This window comes from Sus scrofa, chromosome 10 (assembly GCF_054392235.1).
Source record: "Sus scrofa isolate SSC_HxYL_T2T_F1_AM1 chromosome 10, Sscrofa_HxYL_maternal_Yorkshire_Landrace_v2.0, whole genome shotgun sequence".
NCBI lineage: Eukaryota > Metazoa > Chordata > Mammalia > Artiodactyla > Suidae > Sus > Sus scrofa.
In genome coordinates, this window is record NC_139392.1 from 27,264,366 (window position 1) to 27,289,501 (window position 25,136).

The 25,136-nt window shown below is 48.8% G+C and overlaps 1 protein-coding gene across 9 annotated transcripts in view; it reads left to right on the forward strand.

Moving 5' to 3' along the window:
• The window catches only part of PPP1R12B (protein phosphatase 1 regulatory subunit 12B), a 172,550-nt gene that overhangs the window by 80,916 nt on the left and 66,498 nt on the right, over window positions 1–25,136 (forward strand). For 8 of the 9 annotated variants that reach the window (XR_014817114.1, XR_014817115.1, XR_014817112.1 and 5 more), the window contains 1 exon segment: window positions 21,154–21,244. Coding sequence is in view for 5 of the 9 variants with exons in the window: in NM_001444348.1 (NP_001431277.1) it covers window positions 21,154–21,244 (91 nt within the window). In the remaining 4 variants the exon portion in view is untranslated. 9 annotated transcript variants of the gene reach the window in all.

Sequence of the window (25,136 nt, forward strand, 5' to 3'; positions counted from 1 at the left end):
CTCCAGAGGCAGTGGCAGTTGTCACAGCACTTCACACGTCAGGACTGGGGGCCAAAGGGGGACGAGAAGCCGCAGCACGTCTGGCAGCTCAGTCCCAGCTCCCAGCCGCTTGGAGTGAAGTGGGCCCTCACCCGGCACCTGCTGCCCAGAGCCCTGATCAGTTTTTATAGCTAATCTGCTTCTGATAAAGAGGTTCTTTTTTAGAGCTCTCAGTACTGGTGACTTGTGGGAGGGGCCAAAATCTTGTGCCCTCGCTCAAACTCGCTCCTCTGATACCAGCGGATTCTCCTGTATTGGAAAAAGATGGTGGCCTGCGACCTTCTCGCAGAATGAGCTCTGGTGTTGGCTGGGAAGGCCCCGTGTGATGAACGCCGGGCTCTGGAAAGCTGCAGCCCAGGTGTGTGGCAGGTGTGTCAGCGCTCGGCCTCTGGCCCGAGGTGGCGGGGCGGGCAGGGGAGCTGCCCCCTTCCTGGTCCTTTGGACTCAGAGGTACAGGGAGTCGATGGTGACATCCAGGGACCCTGTTAACCCTCAAAACACAGGTGTGCCGAGCTGAGCGCCAGGGAGCACGGAGCCCTGGGGGGCGGAAGCAGCAGTAGGCATGTTGGCTTGGCGGCTCTGGTGTCCTAGATCGGGTCTCTGCTCTCTGTCCCCCTCTCTGGCTGGTTCTCAGGGAGGCAGGCAGGCTGCTGCTGCATCTCTGTGGCAGTGTGTTGGGGACGGGGAAATGGTGGATGGTGAGGGTAAGAGACAGTGTTGGAAGAGGCCGTTTGGAACCTCTGGGGTTTCTTCATCTTCCTAATGGATTAGATGTGCACTGACCTGGGAGCCCATCCAGGGCTTGAGGACAGTTAAGAATTGCAAGAAGCAGGAACATGCTTCTCTTTTCAAGAGGAAACTGGTATCCATGTTACACTTAAGTTGGATTGTAGTCCACAGTGGCGGTTGTATCCTTTATATCTGTTTATCGGAAGTATTACGTAACATATTTAAGTTAAAACAAAGGAAAAAGGTCAGCTGTTTAGGGCCGTTAGAAGCTGGCTCGGGAACGGAAAGGCAGGGGCTGCTTCTTAAGTTGGCCTTTGACCAGGAAATCATCAGATGAAGAGACAAGCTCATCGAGGTCTGGGTGGAAGCTGCCTGCTTACTATGCATGGTACAAGCAGGTGGACTCAGTTGGGGTCAGTGTTTCCTGAGCATATAGGAAGGTTCCTAGTTAGTCTTGGAGGACTAAATTCTGGACGGAATTCAGAATCGTGCCGAGTCAGTAGCGCAGAAAATCCTGCTAATGAGCAGACATCACTCACCCTGGCCGTTCTGGACCCGTCCTGAGAACTGTGCCGCCCGCTCCCTGCTCTCTGCTCTTCCTCCGCTGTTTTTACCTTGGTGACTGCCCCACTTTACCTTCCCCAGGAGCAAACTTAGACGTTTCCAGAAGGTGTTTGACGTCCATGCCGAGCCTGCTTTTTGGCATGGCCTCTGTCACCTTCTCTGTAGACATCCTCAGACTTCCCGAGGTCAGCCCCCTGTTCCCCCCGCCCAGCTGCAGGCTGACGCCAGTGTGCCCATCAGTGTCCTTCTCCAGCACAGTTCTTGGGGCTGGTTCAGCTGCCACCACCACACCCTGAGCTTCTGGAGGGAGCTTTCTTGGGCAGGTGCTGGGTGAAGGTTCCGGGAGTAAATGAGCCCTGTGTAGTGATCCCCTGTGTCCAGAAGGTGGCGGCAGACACATGTCCGTTGGACCAATTGGCAGCAGGCTCGCTGAGACCGTGTTGTGTTTGGGTCCCTGTGCAGGTGAGCGTATGGCCCCCGTTCCATTTCAGGTGTGCTAATACATGGTGTGCAGGTGCGCCCGAGATGGAGCTCCCCTCGGCTGCGAGGCTGCTCCTCAGCTGATGGCGGTTTATGCTCTCGCTTGCCTTTCCACTGCCGGTTTGGTTAGTGTGGGGTTAGGGTCTGCAGGCGATCTCAGACTGTATGTTGTCGAGGCCTGTCCTACCATCCATCTGCCCAGCTGTGCTAAGAACCTCGAGATCGAGGACGCCAGATCTGCACATAGGAAACCAAGAGGATGCAGAGGCTCGCTCGCCCCTAGAGTGCAGACTGTGTCCAAGTGGGTGGACAAGGGGCTCGTGGTGCCGGGTGGTGTGGGGTGGGGGTCGCGGGGGTCTCGGACTCTGGGGAGGAGCTGAGATGGCTTCCAGTGCTAGAGGAAGCTTTAGAGGGAGCTAGAGAACGAATACTTTTGCGTGCTTGCTCTGTGTCAGCCCGCTCTAGATGCATTTAATCCTCATAACTTTGTGAGGTGAGTGATAGTAGTTTCGTAACATGTGTAAGAAAATTGGGACTCAGATTGTGGAACCTGTCCACAGTCTCAGAGCCAGTGGATGGCACAGCCAGGACTCAGAGCCAGGTCTTCCGGAGCTCAGAGCCAGGTGCTCTGACCCTCGGAGCACTGTCCAGGGAGTCAGTCCCGCTGGCTTGCCTCTACCTCCCATTCTCACCGCCCCTCGCACTGTCCATTCTCACCGCCCCTCGCACTGTCCACTCTCACCACCCCTCACACTGTCCACTCTCACCACCCCTTCTCCATCCACTCTCACCACCTCTCCTCCTCCGTCCACTCTCACTGCCCCTCCACTGTCCCTTCTCAACGCCCTTCCTCCTCCGTCCATTTTCATCTTCCCTCCTCTGTCCATTCTCACCTCCCTTCCTCTGTCCATTCTCACTGCCCCTCCTCTGTGCTTTTTCTTCACCACTCTCCCCTCTTCCTCCTCCCCAGCCCTCGCTGCTCTTGCGGACCTCAGCCAGGTCCCTGTTTCCAGCACACATCTCTGTCAGAGCTTCGTGACAGCACACATGAAGGGCTTACCTAGAGTAGCTCCCAGCCTCTGGCAGCCGCCTGGAACTCTGTTTTCCTTCCCTCTTATTTCTTCATCTATTTAAAGTATTGCTACAGGTATGCATTTCCCTGAGTTCTCAAGTCCTCTTCAGAAAGAGTATAAACAAACTAAACTCCTCCCTCATACCTTAAAAGGCAGGAAAGAGTCTGTTCTTTCTTGCCTGTGTTTTCTGTTCCTACATTTTCTGTCTTTGTCACTTGTCTCACATAAGTCTCAGCCAGCTGAGGAACTTGGGAAGCAAACTGGATGACTTTTTTCTTCTCCCCGAAGTGCGAGTCCTCCCCAAGTCCCCTTAGGTCTGCTGTGTGTTCCCCTTAAGAGTTCATCAGGGAGCTCCCGTCGTGGCTCAGCAGGTTTAGAACCTGACTAATATCCATGAGAATGCGGGTTTGATCCCTGGCCTTGCTCAGTGAGTTAAGGATCCAGCATAGCCATGAGCTGTGGTGTAGGTCACAGATTCAGTTCACATCTGGTGTTGCCATGGCTGTGGCTTAGGCCAGCAGCTGCAGCTCCAAATTGATCCCTCACCGAGGAACCTCCATATGCCATTGGTGTGGCCCTAAAAAGTGAAAGAGTCCGTCAGAACTTTCTCCCCATCCACCTGCCCCGGGCCCTGCCACGCCACCGCCCCTACCAGTCCAGACTCTGCAGTGTTGGCTTAGTGCCTTCCTAATAGGCAGGCCTGTTCAGCTCACTCTGCTTCACGTCCCAAAACAACAACCCAAGGAGTGTGGTCCCCCCTTGTCTTCCAGGAAGCCTCTTCCATTCTGCTCAGACTCTGTTCACATCAGCCACCTGCCCCGACCCCTTCGGGCAGTGGCAGGCTTCCTGTCCATAGCGTCTCTTTGTGGCACTTTTATCTTTTTTTTTTTTTTTTTTGTCTTTTTGCTATTTCTTGGGCCGCTCCTGTGGCATATGGAGGTTCCCAGGCTAGGGGTTGAATCGGAGCTGTAGCTGCCAGCCTACGCCAGAGCCACAGCAACGCGGGATCCGAGCCGCGTCTGCAACCTACACCACAGCTCACGGCAACGCCAGATCGTTAACCCACTGAGCAAGGGCAGGGACCAAACCCTCAACTTCATGGTTCCTAGTTGGATTCGCTAACCACTGCGCCACAACGGGAACTCCACTTTTATCTTAAATGTTAACCGTCACTGCTTTATATGCACACCTTCTCCTCGAGACCCTGGTGGAGGTCGGCCTTCTTGTTGACGTGCGGTGTCTGCAGCAGAGTTGATGGGAAAGTGGTTGGGTGATTGGAATGAAAAGAAATGGTAGCTGAACAAATGAATGGGAATTAGGGCCAGTCCTAAGTTGACGCTGCAGTAACTTAGATCCTAACTTTCATCCACCACCTTCATTCAGTCCAGGGACCATCCTAGCCCCTCATCTGGGTGGGCGCAGCGCTCGGGGGCAGTGATATGACCACACACTGGAGCAGCCCCCTCCTAGACGGGCAGGGCTGGGCGGGGTGGAGCTGGCTAAAGCTCACTTGGTCCGCGATTTAGTGTCTAAGGTGATAAGTGGGTTTAAAACCTGTTACTTTTTAGCATGAATGAGAAAATCTGTGTTCATTCAACAGTGAGTTTTAAAGCTTTTTCAGTGATTGAAAAAGTCCCCCTTAGGCTAGGGGTGGGGAGGTGGAGAATTGGGACAGGGACGGGACTGGTCTGTGTCTTGATTGGATTGTGACACATTTGTCAAAACTCAATCCTGTGTACTCCTTGGGGCATGTTTTACTGTTTGTAAGTTGTTCCTCAGGAAACCAGACTTTTCAAGGCACCACTGGAGTTCCCGCTGTGGCACAGTGGGTTACGGCTCTGACTGCAGTGACTCGGGTCACTCTGGAGGTGCAGGTTTGATCCCCAGCCCAGCACAGTGGGTTAAGGGATCCACTGTTGCTGCACTTGTGGTGTAGGTTGCAGCTGTGACGCTGATTCAGTCCCTGGCCTGGGAACTTCCAGGTGCCACGGGTGCAGGGACACACACACACACACACGCACGCGCGCGCCACTGATTCTTAAAGGACCCAGAGTCGCTGATTGTTCAGGGCGGCAGTAGACCTGTTGTGTGTTTACTCTTCTCTGGAGGTAAGAGACTTGGGTCCAGCAAGTTCTTCACTTCCTAACCTGAGCTTCAGAAGTCCAGAACCCTGAGGGTGATAGCAAGGGGCTTTTTCTGGGAGGAGGTGACAGTTTCCATCGGATTGTTAGAAGCAGGCTGGTGTTCAGTGAGGTTGAGAAGCACAGGCCAGGGAGCTCTTCCCACTTCGAGGAGCCCCTTTTCTGTAAGGGAGGTGGCCGGTGACAGCAGCTAGAGACCCTTCCTGGGGGCGGTCGTGGGGGGCCTGTGAGTCCCCTTCGCAAGTACTCAGGGCTCAGACGGTCGGGGGGCCTCGGCCCCTCTGCCTCCAGCCTCGCTCTCCCTTCCCCCTGCCCTCTGGTGCCCGAGGCATTGCCTTCGCCAGTGTTTAACTGACTTTAACCTGAGCATCCTAGGGGCACCTCGTCTGTCTGTGTCACTGCTCGCTGTGGGGACAAAGGCTTTAAGTGTAGGTACAAGTGCATCTGGAAATGGTTCTCTGAACATTAACAATCATTTTAAACTTAAACGTCTTTAAAGTTTTCAAGTTCCTATTGTTTACAGTATTCTCTACAATGTGTATATTTAAGTAGAAAATAAGAGCGATCCGTAATCTCACTGTAACTCATTCAGCAGTGTCCCTGTAACTATTCATATGGATTTTTTTTTCTTTTTTGTCTTTTTAGGGCCACACCTGCAGCATATGGAGGTTCCCAGGCTAGGGGTCTAATCCTAGCTGTAGCTCCAGCCTATGCCAGAGCCACAGCAACACCAGATCTGAGCCGCGTCTGCCACCTACACCACAGCTCACGGCAACACCAGATCCTTAACCTAATGAGCGAGGCCAGGGATCGAACCCGCAACCTCATGGTTCCTAGTCAGATTCATTTCCGCTATGCCGCGACGGGAACTCCCATATAGAATTTACTTGAGATCAAACTGTAAAATGTTGTTATTAAATGTTGGAAATACCCGGTATATCAGTTTTCGGCTCTATTAAATCCTGGTATTCTGCCATACTGGCTTCAGTCTCAGTAAATTATTAAAAATACAGCTCATGGAGTTCCCACCGTGGCTCAGCAGAAACAAACCAACTAGGATCCATGAGGATGCACATTCGATCCCTGCCTTCACTCAGTGGGTTAAGGATCTGGTGTTGCCATGAGCTGTGGTGTAAGTCACAGACGCGGCTTGGACCCTGCATTGCTGTGGCTGTGATATAGGCGGGCAGCTACGGCTCTGATTCGACCCCTAGCCTGGGAAGCTCCGTATGCTGCAGGCGTGGCCCTAAAAAGCAAACAAAATACAGCTCATGCCCATGTCTCCTTGACACTGTCCTGAGTTTGGTGTTTACCATTTTCAGGTTTTTTCACTTATCGTACTTCATGTATGTACGCATATATGATCGCTTTACATCCCCTTGTTGTTGATGTAAATTGTGTCATCTCTACACAGCATTCTGAAACCTGCTGTTTTCATCTAGCAAGTCTGTCTGTTCATTTTATTTTTTTATTTATTTATTTTTTTAAAGCTTTGTCTCTTTATTTATTTTATTTTATTTTTTTTTTGTCTTTTTTTTTTTTTTTTTTTTGCTATTTCTTGGGCCACTCCCTCGGCATATGGAGGTTCCCAGGCTAGGGGTTGAATCGGAGCTGTAGCCACCGGCCTACTCCAGAGCCACAGCAACTCGGGATCCGAGCCGAGTCTGCAACCTACACCATAGCTCACGGCAACGCTGGATTGTTAACCCACTGAGCAAGGCCAGGGACCGAACCCGCAACCTCATGGTTCCTAGTCGGATTCGTTAACCACTGCGCCACGACGGGAACTCCTGTCCGTTCATTTTAAATGCTCATTTAAGGCCATTGTGTGAGTGAATAGACCACAATTTGTTTTAGGGTTTTTTTTTCTGCTAATGTACCTTTAGGTCATTTCCTTTTTATCCCCCCACCCCAATGATGCTGCTGTGTACATTCTTGTTCCTGTTTTCTTGATAATGTCATTTGGTTTTACAAATCCGAGGAAGATAAAGTGGCATTTCCTTGATTTAACTTGTATTTCATGATGACTGGAGAAAATGAACATTTTTCTCTCATGTTTGCAGACTTTTTCTTTTTTTGTAAATTCCCTCGTTATATGCTCTGCTGGGGTTTTTTTGTGTTGGGTTTTGGTCCTTTTTTAAAAACTGGTGTCAGTTCTTTACATAGTCTAGATGCTATTATATTATTACAAGATATGTATCTGTAATAGTTGTCGGTTTGTCTCATGGTATAAAGGGAGTGTTCTATCACATGAATGTTCTCTAATTTATTTAACCATCCTCTCTGTTGTTGGAGATCATCTTTTTGTGAATATTTTGTGTGTTTCCTGGATTTTCTCATTAAAAAAAAAATCAGAAGTTCCCTGTGGGACAGTGGATTAAGGAATCTGACACTGTCGCTACAGCAGCTTGGGTGGCTGATGAGGCACAAGTTCTGTCCCTGGCCCGGGAACTTCCACATGCCATGGACTCGGCCTAAAACAAACAAGCCATTGGCGATGCCAAATTTGACCTAGTCTGTTTTGTGGTCGGAGGTGAGTGTTTGAGATCGTCAGCCAGGCCAGTTGGTCCAGCCGTAGCATGAAGGAAAGCAGTGCTCCATGCCCTCTTTGCTGCTCGAATCTGCCATCCTCAGCGTCCGTAACAGCTGCCGTGACCAGTGAACTAACTGTAGAGTGACCTGCTATTGTGAAAGTGGCTTTGGCCTTTAGCGCTGGAGTGTTTTTGATGGAACAGGTGTTCAGAAGTACAAGAATTGAGAGTTCCTGTTGTGGCTGAGCAGGTTAAGAACCCAACTAGTATCCATGAGGATGTGGGTTTGATCCCTGGCCACCCACAGTAGGTTAAGCATCCGCATTGCCATGAGCTGTGGTGTAGGTCGCAGATGTGGCTCAGATCTGGCATTGCCACAGCTGTGACATAGGCCAACAGCTGTAGCTCCAATTCAATCCCTAGCCTGAGAATTTCCATATGCCACTGGTACAGCTGTAAAAAAACAAACAAACAAACAAAAAAAACAAAGCACACGAACTCAGGACACCAGAGTGCTAGTTACTAAGGGAGGCACAGAAACGCGAGGCTCGCGATGTCTATAAAGCAACAGGAGTTCTCTGAGCTGGCGTTTGGCACCATGTAACTTAGCGTCTAGGGCAGAGGCTGCAGATTTTTCAGTGCAGGGTGGACAGTAAACCTTCCAGGCCTCGTGGGCCGTGTGTTGCCCGGCCCTCTCACCGCATCGGCTGCTCTGGGCTTCGGCAGGCTTACTGGGCAGCCCCACAAAGCCTGAAAGATCTACTGTCTGGCCCTTCACTGAACAAATTTGCAAACCTCTGCACACTTGACAATGTTGACATCTTGAGCTAGTGTCTCCTATTGAGAGCTGCTAGAGGATTAAGGAAACACTTAGTTTAGCTGAGGGAAATACACCCCCAGCCTTTAATGGTTCTGATTAGTGGCATTATAGCTTTAGTTCCTTGCCTGAATTTCACCTGTGATCTCCGTGTTGAATTAGGAGAGTATGGGAGCTCCCTGGTGACCTGGTCATTAGGGTTCTCACTGCTGCAGGCCAAGTTCAGTCCCTGGTCTGGGAACTGAGATCCCATATCAAGCCACTGCTCACCGCAGCCAAAAACAAAATAGAGAGGACACTATACCCCATGAGATTTGTCTAGAACTGTCCCCAGCCTGTGATCTCAGGTCTCATCCTGATCTAGAAACCCTCCTGACTAGAAGGTTGTGTCCCAGGTAGAGCAGCATCGGTTCCCTCTGCCGGCTTTATCTTATTTACGTCAGGTCTGAAATCCATCCCCAAGTCTGTCTGCTGTTGACATTGGCCGGTTGGCAAGGCTTGGCCTCAGTGTGGCACTTCCCGGCTCCATAGGACAGAGGCAGTGGGGACGGCACAACGGCAGAGAAGCAGTGTCTGCAAGGAGGGGCTGCATCTCTGCTGCAGTGTCTGCAAGGAGGGGCTGCATCTCTGAACCCCCCCCCCCAAAATGGGAGGGAGTGTTGATGGGTTTGACACAGGGTATAAAATACACGTCTAATGCAATTAGATGGTATTTGGGAACCATCCGCAGCGGTGCCTCTGCCAAGCTCCGGGGTTTTGCCTTCCTCCCCTGCTGTTCTTTTTCCACAGCAGCTTCTTAGCAAATTACAGGCTTTGCCTTCTTGAGCCGCAGAGTCTTGGGGAGACCCGGTCCTCAGCCCGCAGTCTTTCCTGGCAGCCACTTCCCTGCCAGTCTCCACACGGCTTCATCCAGCCACACAGGCCCGCACCGGAAGGCAACAGCCTGTTTCCTCAGAGTGCCTTTGTCAGGGCACGGAGCGGGCAGCAGAGTGTTGGTGCTGCCTTCAGGGAGAAGCCGCTCTGAAGGGCGCTGTGTCCACCAGCTGGTCCTGTCAGCAGTGTCTACAGAGATGTGAAGGGGAGCCCCAGCCTTCCCCCTGCAGCTCAAAATACCGCATATAAAACGCAAAATTGCAATAAGGATGCTCCCAAGAGGCACAGCAGGAGAGGAGGCAGTAGAGCCCATTGTCTTTAGCTCAGCGGGCCGTTGGGCTCATGCTGTGTGAGCTGGGGCCGGCCTCGAGGTGTGGGGCCTTGGTAAAGGTGCCTCTTAGCCGGACCCTGAGGGCTTCTGGAGCTGTGCTGCCCGGGTAGCCAGTTCGGTTCCTGTCACACTGGTCACACCTTAAGTGCTCAGGACTGGTGACCAGAATTTGGACTGTGTTAAAGGAAGGGACCTATGAGTGTAGGAAATTTAGTATTTGACCAGAACCAGCGAATAGGCGCCTTAGGGAGAGGACGGGGAGGCCATTTGTCCGGAATCTACGTGAACATGGATTTACTGTGGTTTAAAGTTTGACAGGACCTTAAAAATTATAGACGTCTTCCTTTGTGTTATAAGTGTAAAAACCAAAAGTCCCCAGAGATTAAATGATTGTTTTATCAAAAAAGTAGCCAATGGCAGAGCTGACACTAGAGCCCAGCTGCGTGTTCTTTGTTCGAGACCTGAGCTGACACTAGAGCCCAGCCACGTGTTCTTTGTTCGAGACCGCTGGGTTAGCACTGCATTCCTTCTAGAAAGAGCATGGAAAACCTGCACGAAAACCTGGCTGCCGTGGAGACCGCATTGCCCGCAGGAGAGTTTAGTCCCTCTCGGTACCTGTCACGGTTTGTCCGTGGTGGCCACATGGCAGGTTGACGGCCGCCTCAGGGTCTGTAAAGCCATCCTTCTCCAAGATGGAGTGTTGCTTATGGCAAACTTGCGGTAGACATCAGGGGATGCCAGAAGTCTAATCCTTCCCTGCTAATTCCTGGTATTGCTAGATCTGAGATCTGCAAAAAGAAATGTCTTGCTCCACGAGTCCACTGAGCCGGTGCTACGTACCAGTGCCGCGTTGGTGCCAACATGGTGTAACTGCAGCAAAGCCGTGTTGCAGGCAGGCGGCCAGTTACCCTCCCTTCAGGTCGCCACTGAACAAGGCCGCGCCCTCGGGCCAGTACTTCAGTGTCCCCTTGGGCCTTGGTCGGCTCATCTGGAAGATAGAAAAGTTTCGTCATCTCTACCCAAAGTCTTGAAATGACATCTAGGACTCTTTAAAGTCATAAAACCTTTGGCCACGGTTCTGCCATCTGATCTGTCTTCTCGAGCTTGTCCCCTCCCCCGTGGCTGTCCACACCTGCTTCCGGGTTGATCCTGAAGTAGTTCTTCTTGTCCTCTCTGAGGTGTGCCCTTGCCTGCATCTGCCACACAGGACGTGGGCCCGGGAGGGCCAGGCTGTCATAGAGGACTGCCAGGGCCCCCGCATCCTCAGTGCTGTGACCACGTGCCCAGCGTGGCCCCCTCCTCAAGTCAAGTTGACTTACAAGGACCTTCTCTCTCCAGTGCGGACTCAAGGTGTAGGGCCCCAAAGTCGTGTCGGAAGCCCCTTTGCCGTGGGTGGATTCCAGATGAACGCCTCACTCTCGTCATTCTGGGGAGTCTGCTTTGTGCTCCCTGGGAAATCGCCCTGGTTATTTCCCTTTCATTCTGCTGTGTAAGTTGCTTTATTTACTAGGAGAGCCCTTTGACCCTGCATGGAGACTGTTTTCAAGGACATCACGATCTCTTCCCAATGAATTACCCATTTCCAGGAAAATAATAGCAGGGAACGCTTATTAGGTGAGATGGGGTGGATATGTGTGTGGTTGTGCTTAGCTCTAAGTGTTCACCTCCCATGGATCATGTAACCTGAGAGTCAGAGTAAAGGCAACGACAAATGCTTCCTGTACCCTAGTGGGCACTTGTGGCAGTGGACTCCCTTCCCATCCTCTAGGGGACAGTGGGCACGTGTGGCAGTGGGGGTCCTTCCTGTGTCACTGGATTGTGGGTGTTGAGCTAGTTTTACCTGGAGGTTCCACTGCACTTTCCTGGTGCTGTGTTGGGAGCCCAGACCTGTCGTCCTTCAGGACAGTGGGGAGCCGTGCAGCACTCAGACCGTAGGCGGCTCGTGTGCTGCTCAGGACCAGGGTGGTGGCGGTACTGTGTCTAGCGGAGGAGTGGCCAAGCCTTTTCCGTAAATGGCCAGATAATGGGTGTTTTAGGCTTTTGCAGGTCAGTCGTCTCCATCACAGGTGTTAACCTCTGCTGCTTAGTTGGGTAAAAGTTCATTTACAGAACTGTGGCAGCCAGACCTGGCTCCAGGGCTAGTTTGCTCAGCCACCTGGGTTTTAGAAGAAAAGGGCTCAGGCTCTGCTGGAGACACGATGTGTCCTGAGGGCCAGTCAGAAGTTGAAATCTTGGGATCCATGTCTGGGTAAAACAAAAGTGAACGAAATTGTTCCCTTTTTCTCAAAAACATCTCAAATTCGAGTACTGGAGTTTCCCAGAGTTTGTTTATATAGTTTTTTTTTCTTACTTAAGTGGTAAAAATCGCATATATTGATACAGATGATAAAGTAAGAGAAATAATGTGTTAAAAATAAACAGTGATATACTGTATATGTATATATACACATAGATAAGAATCTAGACTCCCGTGAAGTAGAATAAAAATGGGCTTTTATCCTCATGTGGTGGAATTCAGTTTATTTTTGTTTGCACATTTTTATCTGTTTTTTCATTTTTTCTGTGAAAAAGCATGTGTGATTTCTAATATTTAAGATTCCAAGGGAGGTAGAAGGCCCTTGGTCTCCCCCCAGACCTGTTTGTACAGCTCCATCCCTGTCCTGTGGTGAGATACGCCAGCCTGACTGCGGCCTCTGCTGGGATTCGGAGAAGGGATCACATCCAGAATTGGGCCTAATTGCGATGCCCTGTGTGCTTGCAGGTACAGGGACGTGGGATAGGCTGGCTGGTAGCCCAGGCAGGACTCACGGGGGCTTAGTCCTCGATGTGGTCCCCAATTCCAGGGTCTAGTCCACAGCTTTGCAAGATTTGGCCGTTCCCTCTTTGTAGCTCGCCCAGAGGAGAGGAATATGGTAGAAGAACACAGACCCACCAGACTCACAGTGTATTTTCACATGTACAGGAATTCCACTTTACTAATGCACACCGGGGAGAATAGCTGAAGATACAGCTGGTTCAGGACCTCTGCTCCAAGGCTCTGCCAACTGGATAAATGTAAAGAAAAAAGGTCTCTGCAGGTTTGGGAGAGTCATTAAGGAGGTGAGAAGCTGCAGGGTCAGTGATGCTCCCGCAGAGAAGGAAGCCAGCCTTGCTGTGCTTTTCCTCTTGGTTAAGGCAGGGGCTGCAAGGCTGAGAAACCGGGCAAGGTTTCTAGCCATCTCATAATGCTGAGGGAACAGGGGCCCCAGTGGATGTCCCAGACTTTCACAGGGCCTTACGTACAGGCTGCATTCTAGAAGTGAGGGCTTACCAGACACACACCGTTGTTGCAAAGACTGACTCCTGGCTTCCGGTCAGCTCAGTGTCAGAGTGGCTTAAGATGACCTGCCGTAGCCCTCACAGTGTGTCTCCAGATCCACAGGGTCACCTGGGAACTCACTAGAAATGCAGCTTCTCAGCCCCCACTCCGGACCCGCTGAACCAGGGCTGCTCAGGGTAGAGCCTCACGGTTTGCATTTTATAAGCCTTCGCATCCTTCTCACGTGATGACAGTTTGAGAACTGCTTCCTTGGCCTGACTGCCAGAGAAGAGAAATTCCTCCCTGGAGGCTGACAGCATCCTCCAGAACTGCAGCCTATTCCTCCACGTTTTCATTAAAGGTCTGGCGCTAATTCAAAACTTAGCAGACTTACTGAGAAATAAGACTGATTTCCCAAAAGACTAAGAGAAGATGTAGACACTAAGAACAGACTGGCTATTGATATTATCAGACGTGGACTTTTAAATAATCATAGTGAATTAGTTATGGTTAGTATGTTCAAGAAAAAAGAAGACAAGATGGAGAATTCCAGCAGAGGACTGCTCTCAATGTAGAAAAATGGAAATTCTAGAACTAAATAATAAAGCAGCAGATTAAGGAATTCTCTTGTAGTCGTCTCGCTGAAGGGAGGATTTGCCGAACTAATTAGGTTGAATGGTAGAAAACACCCAGGATGAAACCCAGAGAGGAAAGAATGGAAAACACAGGCAAAGCGTAATAAGTATTTAGAACATGGTGAGTGGGTTCCAGTAGAAGTGTAATTGGAATTTCAGGAAAAAAGAGAGGAGCTGGCTGCTTTTCTCATGGAACTCCGTTGCCACCTGAAAGCACGGCTGGTCAGACTACGGTTATTCAGACCTAGGTGTGTGGCAGACCTTTTCTTGAAGATACGCAAAGAGAACCTGTCACTTCGAGTGTTTGTGGCCAGTTGCAAAATTTGATCAGAAATTGGGACTTTGGAAGACTTGTGCCCGTCACTGGGAGTGATAGCTGCTGACTGTCAGCGTTCCGATATAGAAAGACCGTTCTAAGACCCACGTATCTTGGAGACAGTGATTTTTTACAAACCTTTTTATTTTTTATTGAGATGTGTTTGAGCTATAACATACTCAGTTTTGGTGTACAGCATAATGATTTGATAAGTATATTACAAGATGACCACCACAATAAATTTACTGAACATCGACCACTACACACAGAAATGATTTTTTCCTTATGATGAGCACTTTCTTTTTTCTTTTTCCTTTTTAGGGCTGCACACTCGGCATATGGAGGTTCCCAGGCTAGGGGTCAAATCAGAGCTGCAGCTCCCAGCCCACAGCACAGCCACAGCCACTCGGGATCCTAGCCGTGTCTGCGACCTACACCACAGCTCACAGCAACGTCAGATCTTAACCCACTGAGTGAGGCCAGGGATCGAACCTGTGTCCTCACGGATACTGGTCAAATTTGTTACCACTGAGCCACAAGGGGAACTCCCGGGCACTTTTAAGATCTTCTCCTGTCTCAGCAGTTACCATGTGGCGCATCACATCCCCAGGATGTATTTTATTTATCTTCTAATTGAAAAGTTTGTTCCTTCTGACCTTCCCCCATCTCCACCTCTGGCAACCACCAGTCTGGTCTCTGTACCTGTGAGTTCAGTTTTTTAGGTTCCAAATACACTTAGGATGTTTCCATCTCTTGGCTGTTGTGAATAATACTGCAGTGAGCACGGGGGTACAAATTTCTTTTCAAATAGTGATTTGGTTTTCTTTGTTTTTTTTTTTTTTTTTTCCCCCTTTTACAGCTGCATATAGAGGTTCCCAGGCTAGGGGTCAAATCGGAGCTACAGCTGCCGGCCTGTGCCACAGCCACAGCAACACCAGATCTGAACCACATCTGCAACCTACACCACAGCTCACGCCAACACCGGATCCTTAACCTACTGAGTGAAGTCAGAGATCGAACCTGCATCCGTCGCAGACACCATGTCAGGTTCTTAACCCACTGAGCCACAGTGGGAACTCGGTGATTTGGTTTTCTTCAGATAAATACCCAGAAGTGGAATTGCTGGATCCTGTAGTAGCTGTATTTTTTATTTTTTGAGGACCTTCCATTGCTGCTTTCCACAGCGGCTGTACTAGTTTACATCTTTGCCAACATTTGATATTTTTGGTCTTTTTGACAGTAGCCATTCTGACAGATGTGAAGTGACGTCTCTGTGGTTTTGATTTGCATTTCTGTGATGATTAGTGACATTGAGCATCTTTTCATATATACCTGTTGCCCATCCGTGTGTCTTCTTTGGAAAAATGTTTATTCAGATTCTCTGCTCATTTCTTTTCTTTTTTTTGTATTTTTGCCATTTCTAGGGCCGCTTCTGCGGCATATGGAGGGTCCCAGGCTAGGGGTCTAATTGGAGCTATAGCTGCCGGCCTCTGCCAGAGCCACAGCAACACAGGATCCGAGCTGTGTCTGCGACCTACACCACAGCTCACGGCAATGCTGGATCCTTAACCCACTGAGCAAGGGCAGGGACCGAACCCGCAACCTCATGGTTCCTAGTCGGATTCATTAACCACTGCACCACGACGGGAACTCCCTCTGCTCATTTCTTACTTGGGTTGTTTGTTTACTGTTAAGTTGTAAGAATTCCTTATCTAGTTTGGATATTAACCACTTATCAAATATATGATTTGCAAATATTTTCTCCCATTCAGTAGGTTGCCTTTTTGTTTTGTTGATGATTTCCTTCGCTGAGTAGAAGCAAAAAGTTTGATTCAGTCCCATTTGTTCATTTTTGCTTTTGATGCCTTTGCTTTTGGTGTCAAATCCAAAAAATCATTGCCAAGACTGATGTCACGAAGCTTAAACCCTGTGTTAAAGAATGTGATTTTTGGGAGTTCCTCTCATGGCTCAGTGGTAACGAATCCTGACTGGGAACCATGAGGTTCGGGTTGTGGGTTCGCTCCCTGGCCTCACTCAGTGGGTTAAGGATCTGGCATTGCCGTGAGCTGTGGTGTAGGTCAAAGGCGTGGCTCGCGTCCCAAGTTGCTGTGGCTATGGTGTAAGCCGGCAGCTACAGCTCCAATTAGACCCCTAGCCTGGGAACCTCCATATGCCATGGGTATGGCCCTAGAAAAGACAAAGACAAAAAAACAAACAGGAAGAATGTGATTTTTACAGTTACTCTTGCATAATGAAAAGTGTCAGCATTTGGAAGATCTGTACCAGTATTTTCCCAAAGTCATGCCTGGCTAAGACGTTCCATCCAAGTTACTAGGTAGACCACTGGATTTCAGTGGAACAGAATAGGAAAAGTCTCTTAACATGGTTTCAGATTCCACACTGCAACTAACCTTTAGGAAACTACCACTCATGTTTGCCTATAGGATCAAAGAGGAATATTCATGATTATCCAAAAAAAAAAAACCTTGCTCTTCCCAGTACCCCTTGTTTTTCCAACTGTATATCTGTGCAGGACTGGATTTTCTTTTCTTTTCTTTTTTTTTTTTTCCTCTTCTTTTCTTTTCATGGCCACACCTGCGGCATATGGAAATTCCCAGGCCAGGGGTCAAATTGGAGCTATAGCTGCATGCCTGTATCACAGTCATAGCAACACTGGATATGAGCCTCACCTGTGACCCACGCCACAGCATGCAGCAAGGCCAGATCCTTAACCCACTGGTCCGGGATCAAACCCGCACCCTCTGGGACACTATCTTGGGTTCTTAACTTGCTGAGCCACAATGAGAACTCCTGGGTATTTTTTATATATTTTAACTAAAACAGCGTGTTGCAACATACCGAATACAGAAACATCTGAAAATCTGGCTATCTTCTGTTAAGAAATTCTCAAAAATGTAAAATAATGCCACTCTTACTAAATTTTTTTACTTTAGAAAGTTACTTTTCAAAAAAGTTATTGATGTTAACACATAATAGGGCTGTTGATTTCAAATGAATTAATAAGTGTGTGTTTAAATTTCTCAGTTTTAATGCCTAAATAAGGTCAGTTAATCAACAGGCCCCACCTGAACACAAGCTGTTTGGGAAGCCCCCAGTAATATTCTAACGGGAAGGCGCCCTCGGACCAAACAGGCTGAGGACTGTTGCTGCAGATGCGAGCAGACCTGATTTCAGCACACTCGGCAGATGCTGCGTTTTTGTGGCAACCCTGCGTCCAGCATGTCTACTGGCATCATTTTTCTAGCACTCGCTCACTTCATGTCTCTGTGTCACATTTTTGTAATTGTCACAGTGTTTCAAACGTTTTCATTATTATCACATTTGTAATGGTGTGAGTGATCTTTGATGTTATCATGGTAATTGTTTGGGGGCACCAGAGGCCCCCCCGCCCACAAGGCCACAACCTTCATAAATGCTGTGTGCCATTTTACTGCTCCACTGACCAGCTACTCCCCCATCTCGCTCCTTCTCGGGCACACACCCCCCGCCCCACTGCCAGTCCCCTGAGCCGCAGCACTGTTGAATTAGCCCGTGGGTGACTCTGCAGCGGCCTCTCAGGGTTCGAGTGCAAGGAAGAGCCACACAGCCCTCACTTGCAGTCAAATGCTAGAAACGCTCAAGCTTAGGAAGGCATGTGGACGGCCAGGACAGGCCAGAAGCCAGGCCTCTGGAGCCAAACAGCTGGCCCCGCTGTGACTAGCGAGCGCACAAATGACAGAAAAGCCGAACAGGCTTCCTGCTGATAAGCAAAAGGTCTGAGTGGATAGGAGACCAAACCAGCACACCCTTCCCTCCATCACAGCCTCATCTAGAGCAAGGGGCCAAATCTCTCCACTTCTAGGAAGGCTGAGACCTGTGAGGAAGCGGCCAAAGAAAAGTTTGAAGCTGTCAGAGGTTGGTTCATGAAGTTTAAGGAAAGAAGCCATCTCCGTGACACCAAAGTGCAGAATGAAACAGCAGGTGCTGATGGAGAAGCTGCAGCAAGGTTTCCGAGACCCAGCTTGGCTCATCCCTGAAGGGGTCTGCACGGTACCAGGGCTTTCAGCGTAGACGCACAGCCTTCTCATAGAAGAGGATGCCGTGGCGTTCCCGTTGCGGCGCAGTGGTTAACGAATCCGACCGGGAACCATGAAGTTGCGGGTTCAGTCCCTGCTCTTGCTCAGTGGGTTAAGGGTCCGGCGTTGTCGTGAGCTGTGGTGTAGGTTGCAGATGCGGCTCGGATCCAGCGTTGCTGTGGCCGCTGGTGTAGGCCAGCGGCTAGAGCTCCGATTCGACCCCTGGCCTGGGAACCTCCGTATGCCGCGGAAGCGGCCCAAAGAAATAGCAAAAAGACAAAAAAAAAAAAAAGAAGAGGACGCCGTCCAGGACTTCCGAGCTGGAGCGAGTCCGTGCCTGGCCTTAGGGCTTCAAAGGACAGGCCTGCTCCCATCAGGGGCTCGTGCAGCTGGGACTTGAAGTCAAAGCCAGTACTCATTCACCATCTGAAAATCCTAGGGCCCTTAAGAATTATCCTCAGTCTACTCTGCCTATGTCTCTAAATGGACTGCAAAGCATGGACCACAGCACGTCTGTTTTCAGCATGGTCAACCGGTTGCTTTAAGCCAGCCGTTGAAACCTCCTCCTTTGAAAATCTGACTGCTCGTTGGCCCTGCAACTGGTCAGCCAAGAGCTCTGATGGAGAGGGGCAAGGACATGAATGTTGTTTTCATGCTGAAAGAAAGACTGTTGGCGACCACGGACCAAGAAGTAGTTTCAAATTTCACATCTTATTATTAATAGAAATATATTTCCTAGGCTGTAGCTGCCATAGATAGTGACTCCTCTGATGGATCTGGGCAGAGTCAACTGAAAACCTTCCCGAAAGGATTCGCCATCCTGGATGCCCTCAGGGATATTCGTGATTCACGAGAAGAGGTGAAAATATCAACCTTAACAGGAGTTGGGAAGAAGCAGATTCCAACCCTCATGGATGACTTGAAAGGGTTTAAGACTTCAGTGGAGGAAGGAGCTGCAGGTGTGGTGGTGGAAACGGCAAGAGAACTAGAATTTAGAAGTGGAGCCTGAAGATGGGACTGAATTGCTGCAGCTCATGATAAAACCTGAACAGATGAGGATGAGCAAAGGAAGTGGTTTCTTGCAGTGGAGTCCACTCCTGGTGAAGATGCCATGAAGATTCTTGAATGATAGCACAGGATTTAGACTATTATTTAGTTGATAAAGCAGCTGCAAGATTTGAGAAGATTAACTCCAGTCTTGAAAGAAATTCTACTGTGGCTAAAATGCTATCAAACAGCATTGCCTGCTACAGAGAAATCTTTCATGAAAGGAAAATTCCATCAGTGAGGCAAACTTCATTGTTGTCTTATTTCAAGAAATTGCCACACTGACCCCAGCCTTCAGCAACCACCAGCCTGATCGGTCAGCAGCCACCAACATCAAGGCAAGACCCCCACCAGCAAAAAGATTATGACTGGCTGAAGGCCCAGATGCTAATTAGCATTTTTTAGTAATAAAGGTTTTTGGTGGGGGGGGGATCTTTTTAGAGCCACACCTGCAGCATATGGAAGTTCCCATGGTAGGAGTCGAATCGGACCTGTAGCTGCTGGCCTACACCACAGCCACAGCAATACTGGATCTTTAACCCACTAAGTAAGGCCAGGGATCAAACCCATGTCCTCATGGATACTAGTTGGGTTCTTTACCACTGAACCACGATGGGGACTCCAGCAATAAAATATTTTTAATTAAAAGTGTGTACCTTGTTTTTTTAGATGTGATGCTGTTGCACACTTAATATAGTGTAAACAATTTTTATATGCCCTGGAAAACCAAAAATTCCCCATGACTCACTTTATTGGAATAGTCACTTGATTATGGTGTCTGTAACTGACCTTGCGATATGCTCATATTAAAATGACAAAATATATTAGGATATTATGAACAATTTTTGCTACTAAATTTGAAAATATAGATAAAATTTCTTGAAAGGCAAATATTGCCCAAGCAGAAAATCTGAATGGGCCTAATTTTATTAAAGAAACTGAAACCCTTATTTAAAACTTCCCATAAAGAATACTGTAAACCCAAGTGGCTTTATTGATAAACACTTCCAATTATTTAAGGAGGAAAGAACTCCAGTTTTATACAGATTCTCACAGAAAATAGACAAGGAAAAACTCCTTCCCAACTTGTGTAACTTTGTGTATTATGTATTTAATTTTGGAGGCACCTGCAACATGAAGAAGTTCCCAGGCCAGGGATCAACCCTGCACTACTGCAGTGACAACACCAGGTCCCTTAACCCTCTGAGCCCCTGAACTCGCCAATGTGCATAACTTTAATTCCCAGGCTGGCCAAGTTATCATAAGAAGGGAAAATTACAGGAGTTCCCGTCGTGGCGTGGTGGTTAACGAATCCGACTAGGAACCATGAGGTTGCAGGTTCGATCCCTGCCCTTGCTCAGTGGGTTAAGGACCCGGTGTTGCCCTGAGCTGGGGTGTGGGTTGCAGACGCGGCTCGGATCCCGCATTGCTGTGGTAATGGTGTAGGCCGGCGGCTGCAGCTCCGATTCGACCCCTAGTCTGGGAACCTCCATATGCCTCTGTGTAGCCCTAGAAAAGGCAAAAAGACAAAAAAAAAAAAGAAGGGCAAATTACAGGCCAGTCTCTTGCATGAATACAAATGGAGAAATCCTAAAGTAAATAATACTGAATGTATGTAAAAAGCAAGTTTGTGTATAAAGATGACCAAAGTAAGCTTATCCTAAGAATTCAGTGTTGTATCATTCAAAAATTATTCAGTGTGGCTCACTATATTAACAGAACAAAGAAGGAAATGGCCATCTCTGTATATGGGGAAGAAAGGCAAGTGACAGAGCCCTGCACTAGTGTGTAAGGGACAAAACACGCAACGGCAGGCCCTCCTGGCCTGTCCATAGGGGCGGGGGACCTGGCTCACGTGAGGGGCAGTGTCCCCAGCCGTCTTGAGGTGGACGTCCCAGACGGAGCAGGGAGACTGCTGTCCTCACCCCTTTCCAGTATGTCCTGAGGGTCCTTGCCAGAGCATTAAGACAAGAAAAGAAAGAGAAAGATTAAGGGCGGGAAGGAGGAAAGACAATTGTCATTTTACAGCACAAAGGACGTGACTCTGCAGCACCGGTAACACGTTCACAAAGGGCGGATTACGGGATTTGCCCGGGAGCCCACCTGTCCCTTGGATTCTGCCTGACTTCCCTCCCAGAGCATCGGCATCACCTCGGCACGCGGGAGCGCCCGCCGCCTCTCAGGGTCTCTTCTCTCCCCGCAGGTCGTGTCTGACCCCTGTGCGCGATGAGGAGGCAGAGTCGCTACGGAAAGCACGTTCCAGACAAGCTCGGCAGACTCGGAGGTCTACGCAAGTGAGTGTGACGTCCGTCTTTAAGTCCCTTTGTCTGTCCACCCTCCTACTGGAAGTCCCGTTAAAATATGATGGATGAGGACGTCCCACCGTGGCTCAGCGCTAACGAGCCTGACTAGTATCTGTGAGGACGTGGGTTTGATCCCTGGCCTCGCTTAGTGGGTTAAGGATCCAGCATTGCCATGAGCTGTGGTGTAGGTCGTAGATGCAGCTCGGATCTGGCGTTGCTGTGGCTGTGGTGTAGGCTGGCAGCTGCAGCTCCGATTCAACCCCTAGCCTGGGAACCTCCATATGCTGTGGATGTTGCCCCAAAAAGCCAAAAAAAAAAAAAAAAAAAAGATGAATGATAAAATGAGAGCCTTTTTCCAACCATTGCAGTAAGGCTCTCATACCAAGGCCTGCACTGTGTAGAATCGAGTGGCTTTACAGCGGCCTTACCCACAGGCTCAGGGCAGGTTTCTCTCCTCTCCTTCCTCCGCTTATGCTTAGAGGCCACACCGTAAGAACTCCTGCAGAAGAGACACAGTGTTGACCATAGAGTTTCGGGGAACCAGCAGAGCCCTCTCGGGTGTGTGCTCAGGAGAAGGAAAAGCAAGTGTTCACATAAAACTTCCACACAGATATTTATGGCAGCACTAGTCACAGGAGCCAAACCCAAATGCAGCGTCGTCTCTGGCCAGAGTTTCCTCACTGTATAGGCTGACTTTGGTGGGGGTGTACAAGCTCGCTGTAGGGCTGAGCCCTGGGCCCCTAGCAGCAGCGTGGTCAGCATTATGGGGCTGGTGCCTCCGTGCCCCCAGCAAGTTGTGGGGCCATAGGCCCAAGCTGGGTGGTTGAGCAGACCCAATAAATTAAGCATTTAACCGGACTGGGGGGAGGGGGGAGCCACAAATGTCCATTGATTAATGAATGGCTAAACAAACTGTTCCCTATTTGTGCGATGGAATATTACTTGGCAATAAACAGAAATGAAGTATCGATACATGCTGATTAATAGTCAAGGGGGATAAAACGTAAGAGAAAGATGTGCGGAGTGAAGGAGACCCGGTGTGGCTCCATTTGTACAGAAATGTCTAGAGTAGGCAGATCCCGAGAAAGAGAAGGTAGGAGAGTATTTGCCAAGAGGAGTGAGAGGAGACTGCTGAAGGTGTGGGATGTCTTTTTGGGGTGATGACTTGTCCCAAAATTATAGGGGCTGTAGCTCAGCAAATTGTACACTTTAAAAGCGTGGATTTTATGACGTGTGTGTTATATCTCAGTAATGAAAGTCATAGAAAGTAAAGGGTTTCTAGGGAAGGCCTTGAAGTAAGGAAAGTCTGATATGATGTACGTTCTATTGTGCGGAAGCCACCGTGCAGAGGATGATGGGAGTGGTCGGCAGAAGTGGGTTTGTCAGCGAAACCCCGGGGGAAGTTGTCACTTAGCCAAGCTGGAAATAACAAGGTGTGGCAGTGAAGGTGGACAGAACGCTGGGATGTGGCGTCTGGGAGGCAGGGGTGGCTGAGCCGGTGCAGCCAGACGGGAGCAGCCAGAGGGCTAGGTCAGCCAGTGTCCAGCACCAAACAGGAAAGGCCAGGACTGAACGGAGGCATGGCCCAGAGACCTCGCTGTCATCCCTGACTCTCCGGGGGTCAGCCCCGTGCCCTGGCTTTTGTTGTAGTGACTGCAGCTGGGGTTACCAGCAGGATGTAACCCCCGTGAGGATCAGGCCTGGCTATAATTTGTTTTGGTTTGGTTTACTGTGACAGAATACACATAACATGCAGCTTAATAGGGTACCCATTTTTTTGTTTTGTTTTGGTTTGGTTTTGGCTGCTCTTGCAGCAGGTGGGAGTTCCTGGGCTGGAACCTGCACCACAGCAGTGACAACCCCGAATCCTTAACCTGTTTTGCCATCAGGAAGCTCTGATTTTTAACTTTTTGTAAGCATAATACATTGACATTAAATATAGTCACGTGATTTTGCAGTTGTCACCACCATCCATCTCCAGAACAGTTTTCATCTTCCGGAACGACTCCACCCATTAAACAATTGCTCCCTGTCTCCCCACAGTGCCAGCAACCATGGTTCTACTTTTTTCTCTGTGAACTTGACTCTAGGTAACTCATAGGAGTGGAATCACAGTATTTGTCCTTTGTGACTGGCTTTACTCAGCGTAAATGTCCTCAAGGTTCATCCCTGGTGTGGCAGGTTCACATGTGTCAGACGTTCCTTCTTTGGGGCTGAATAATATTTCATTGTATGTTTATACTACACCTATTGATGGCCACGTGGGTTGCTTCCACCTTTTGGCCTCTGTGAGCAGTGCTGCCACGAGCATGGGTGGCAAATACCGCTTCCCAGCCTGCTCTTAGCTTTTTGGGGTGTAGAAGTAGAATAGGCTGGATCGTAGGCTTCTGTCTTAGGCCTCATTTTCCATTATGCCCATCTATTTTCTTAGGTCTTTTCCACTGGACTGAATGGCTCTTGAGTATAGGAATCATTTGATTTGTCTTTGTCGTTCCAGTGCTTAAAGACACAGTGACTTTTTATTAAGAGAATGAGTGAGTAAATGAATGAATGGTTCCCTTCTGGCTTTGGAGTTTCCCTCTGCTGAGGACTTGAGCATGCGACCACTTGAGTTAGAATCAGCTCACTCCCTTCCTGACTCCTTCTCTCCTGCAGGTGTCTCCTGCTTATTAACTTTTCTTCTGTACCTCTGTCCTAGGAGCCTGGGGAATTTTTAATTGTTAGAACATCTCCATGTGATTCCTTTAGTTATTTGGGAAATTATGTTAAAGAAGAGCTAGGAGTTCCTGTTGTGGCACAGTGGTTAACGAATCCGACTAGGAACCATGAGGTTGCGGGTTCGATCCCTGCCCTTGCTCAGTGGGTTAAGGATCCAGTGTTGCTGTGAGCTGTGGTGTAGGTCGCAGATGCAGCTCAGATCTGGCGTTGCTGTGGTTGGCAGCTGTAGCTCCAATTCAACACCTAGCCTGGGAATCTCCAAATGCTGCACATGCAGCCCTAAAAAGACAAAAGACAAAAAAAAAAAAAAAATTTAATTAAAAAATAAAAACAAAAATTGAGTATAGTTGGTTTCTAATATTATTAGGTTCAGATATGTAGCATAATGGTTCAAATTTTTTAAGATAATTCAAATTTTTTAACATTAATACTTATAAAATCCTGACTGTACTCTTGTGTTATAAATATATCCTTATAGCTTATTTGACACATAGTAAGTTGTACTTCTTAATCCCTCCCCCATATTGCCCCTCCCCTCTTCCTTCTCCCCACTGGTAACCAATAGTTTTTTCTCTGTATCTGTGAGCCTGTTCCTTTTTTGTTATATTCACTTGTTTATTTTTTAGATTCCATATATAAGTAATATTATGTAGTATTTATTGTTCTCTGACTTTTTCACTTAGCATAATACACTCTGGAACCATCCATGTTGTTGCAAGCTGCAAGCTTTGATTCTTTTTTATGGCTGAGTAATACTCCATTGTCTATCTATCTATCTGCGTACATATATAGATACAGTGTATCCATGTAGATGCAGCAGATTTCTAGATAGAGATGTCTCACATCTTCTTTATCCATTCATCTGCTGATGGACACTTAGGTTGCTTTCACATCTTAGCAGTTGTAAATAATGCTGCTGTGAACATTGGGGTGCATGTATCTTTTCAAATTAGTCAGGTAGACCAGGCATGCTGGTCCTCTGGGCAGGACTGGGTCCTGAGGGTAGTGAGCTAGAGGAAGGATCCTCCAGTGGTGCTGGCCAGTGCCACTGTCCTTGTGGTCGAACCAGCTTCCAAAAATGGCTGCCTCCAGTGTCTTTGTCCCCGAGGTCACAGCCTGCCTCTCTGGGACCCCAGGGTCACAGCCTGCCTCTCTGGGAGGCGCT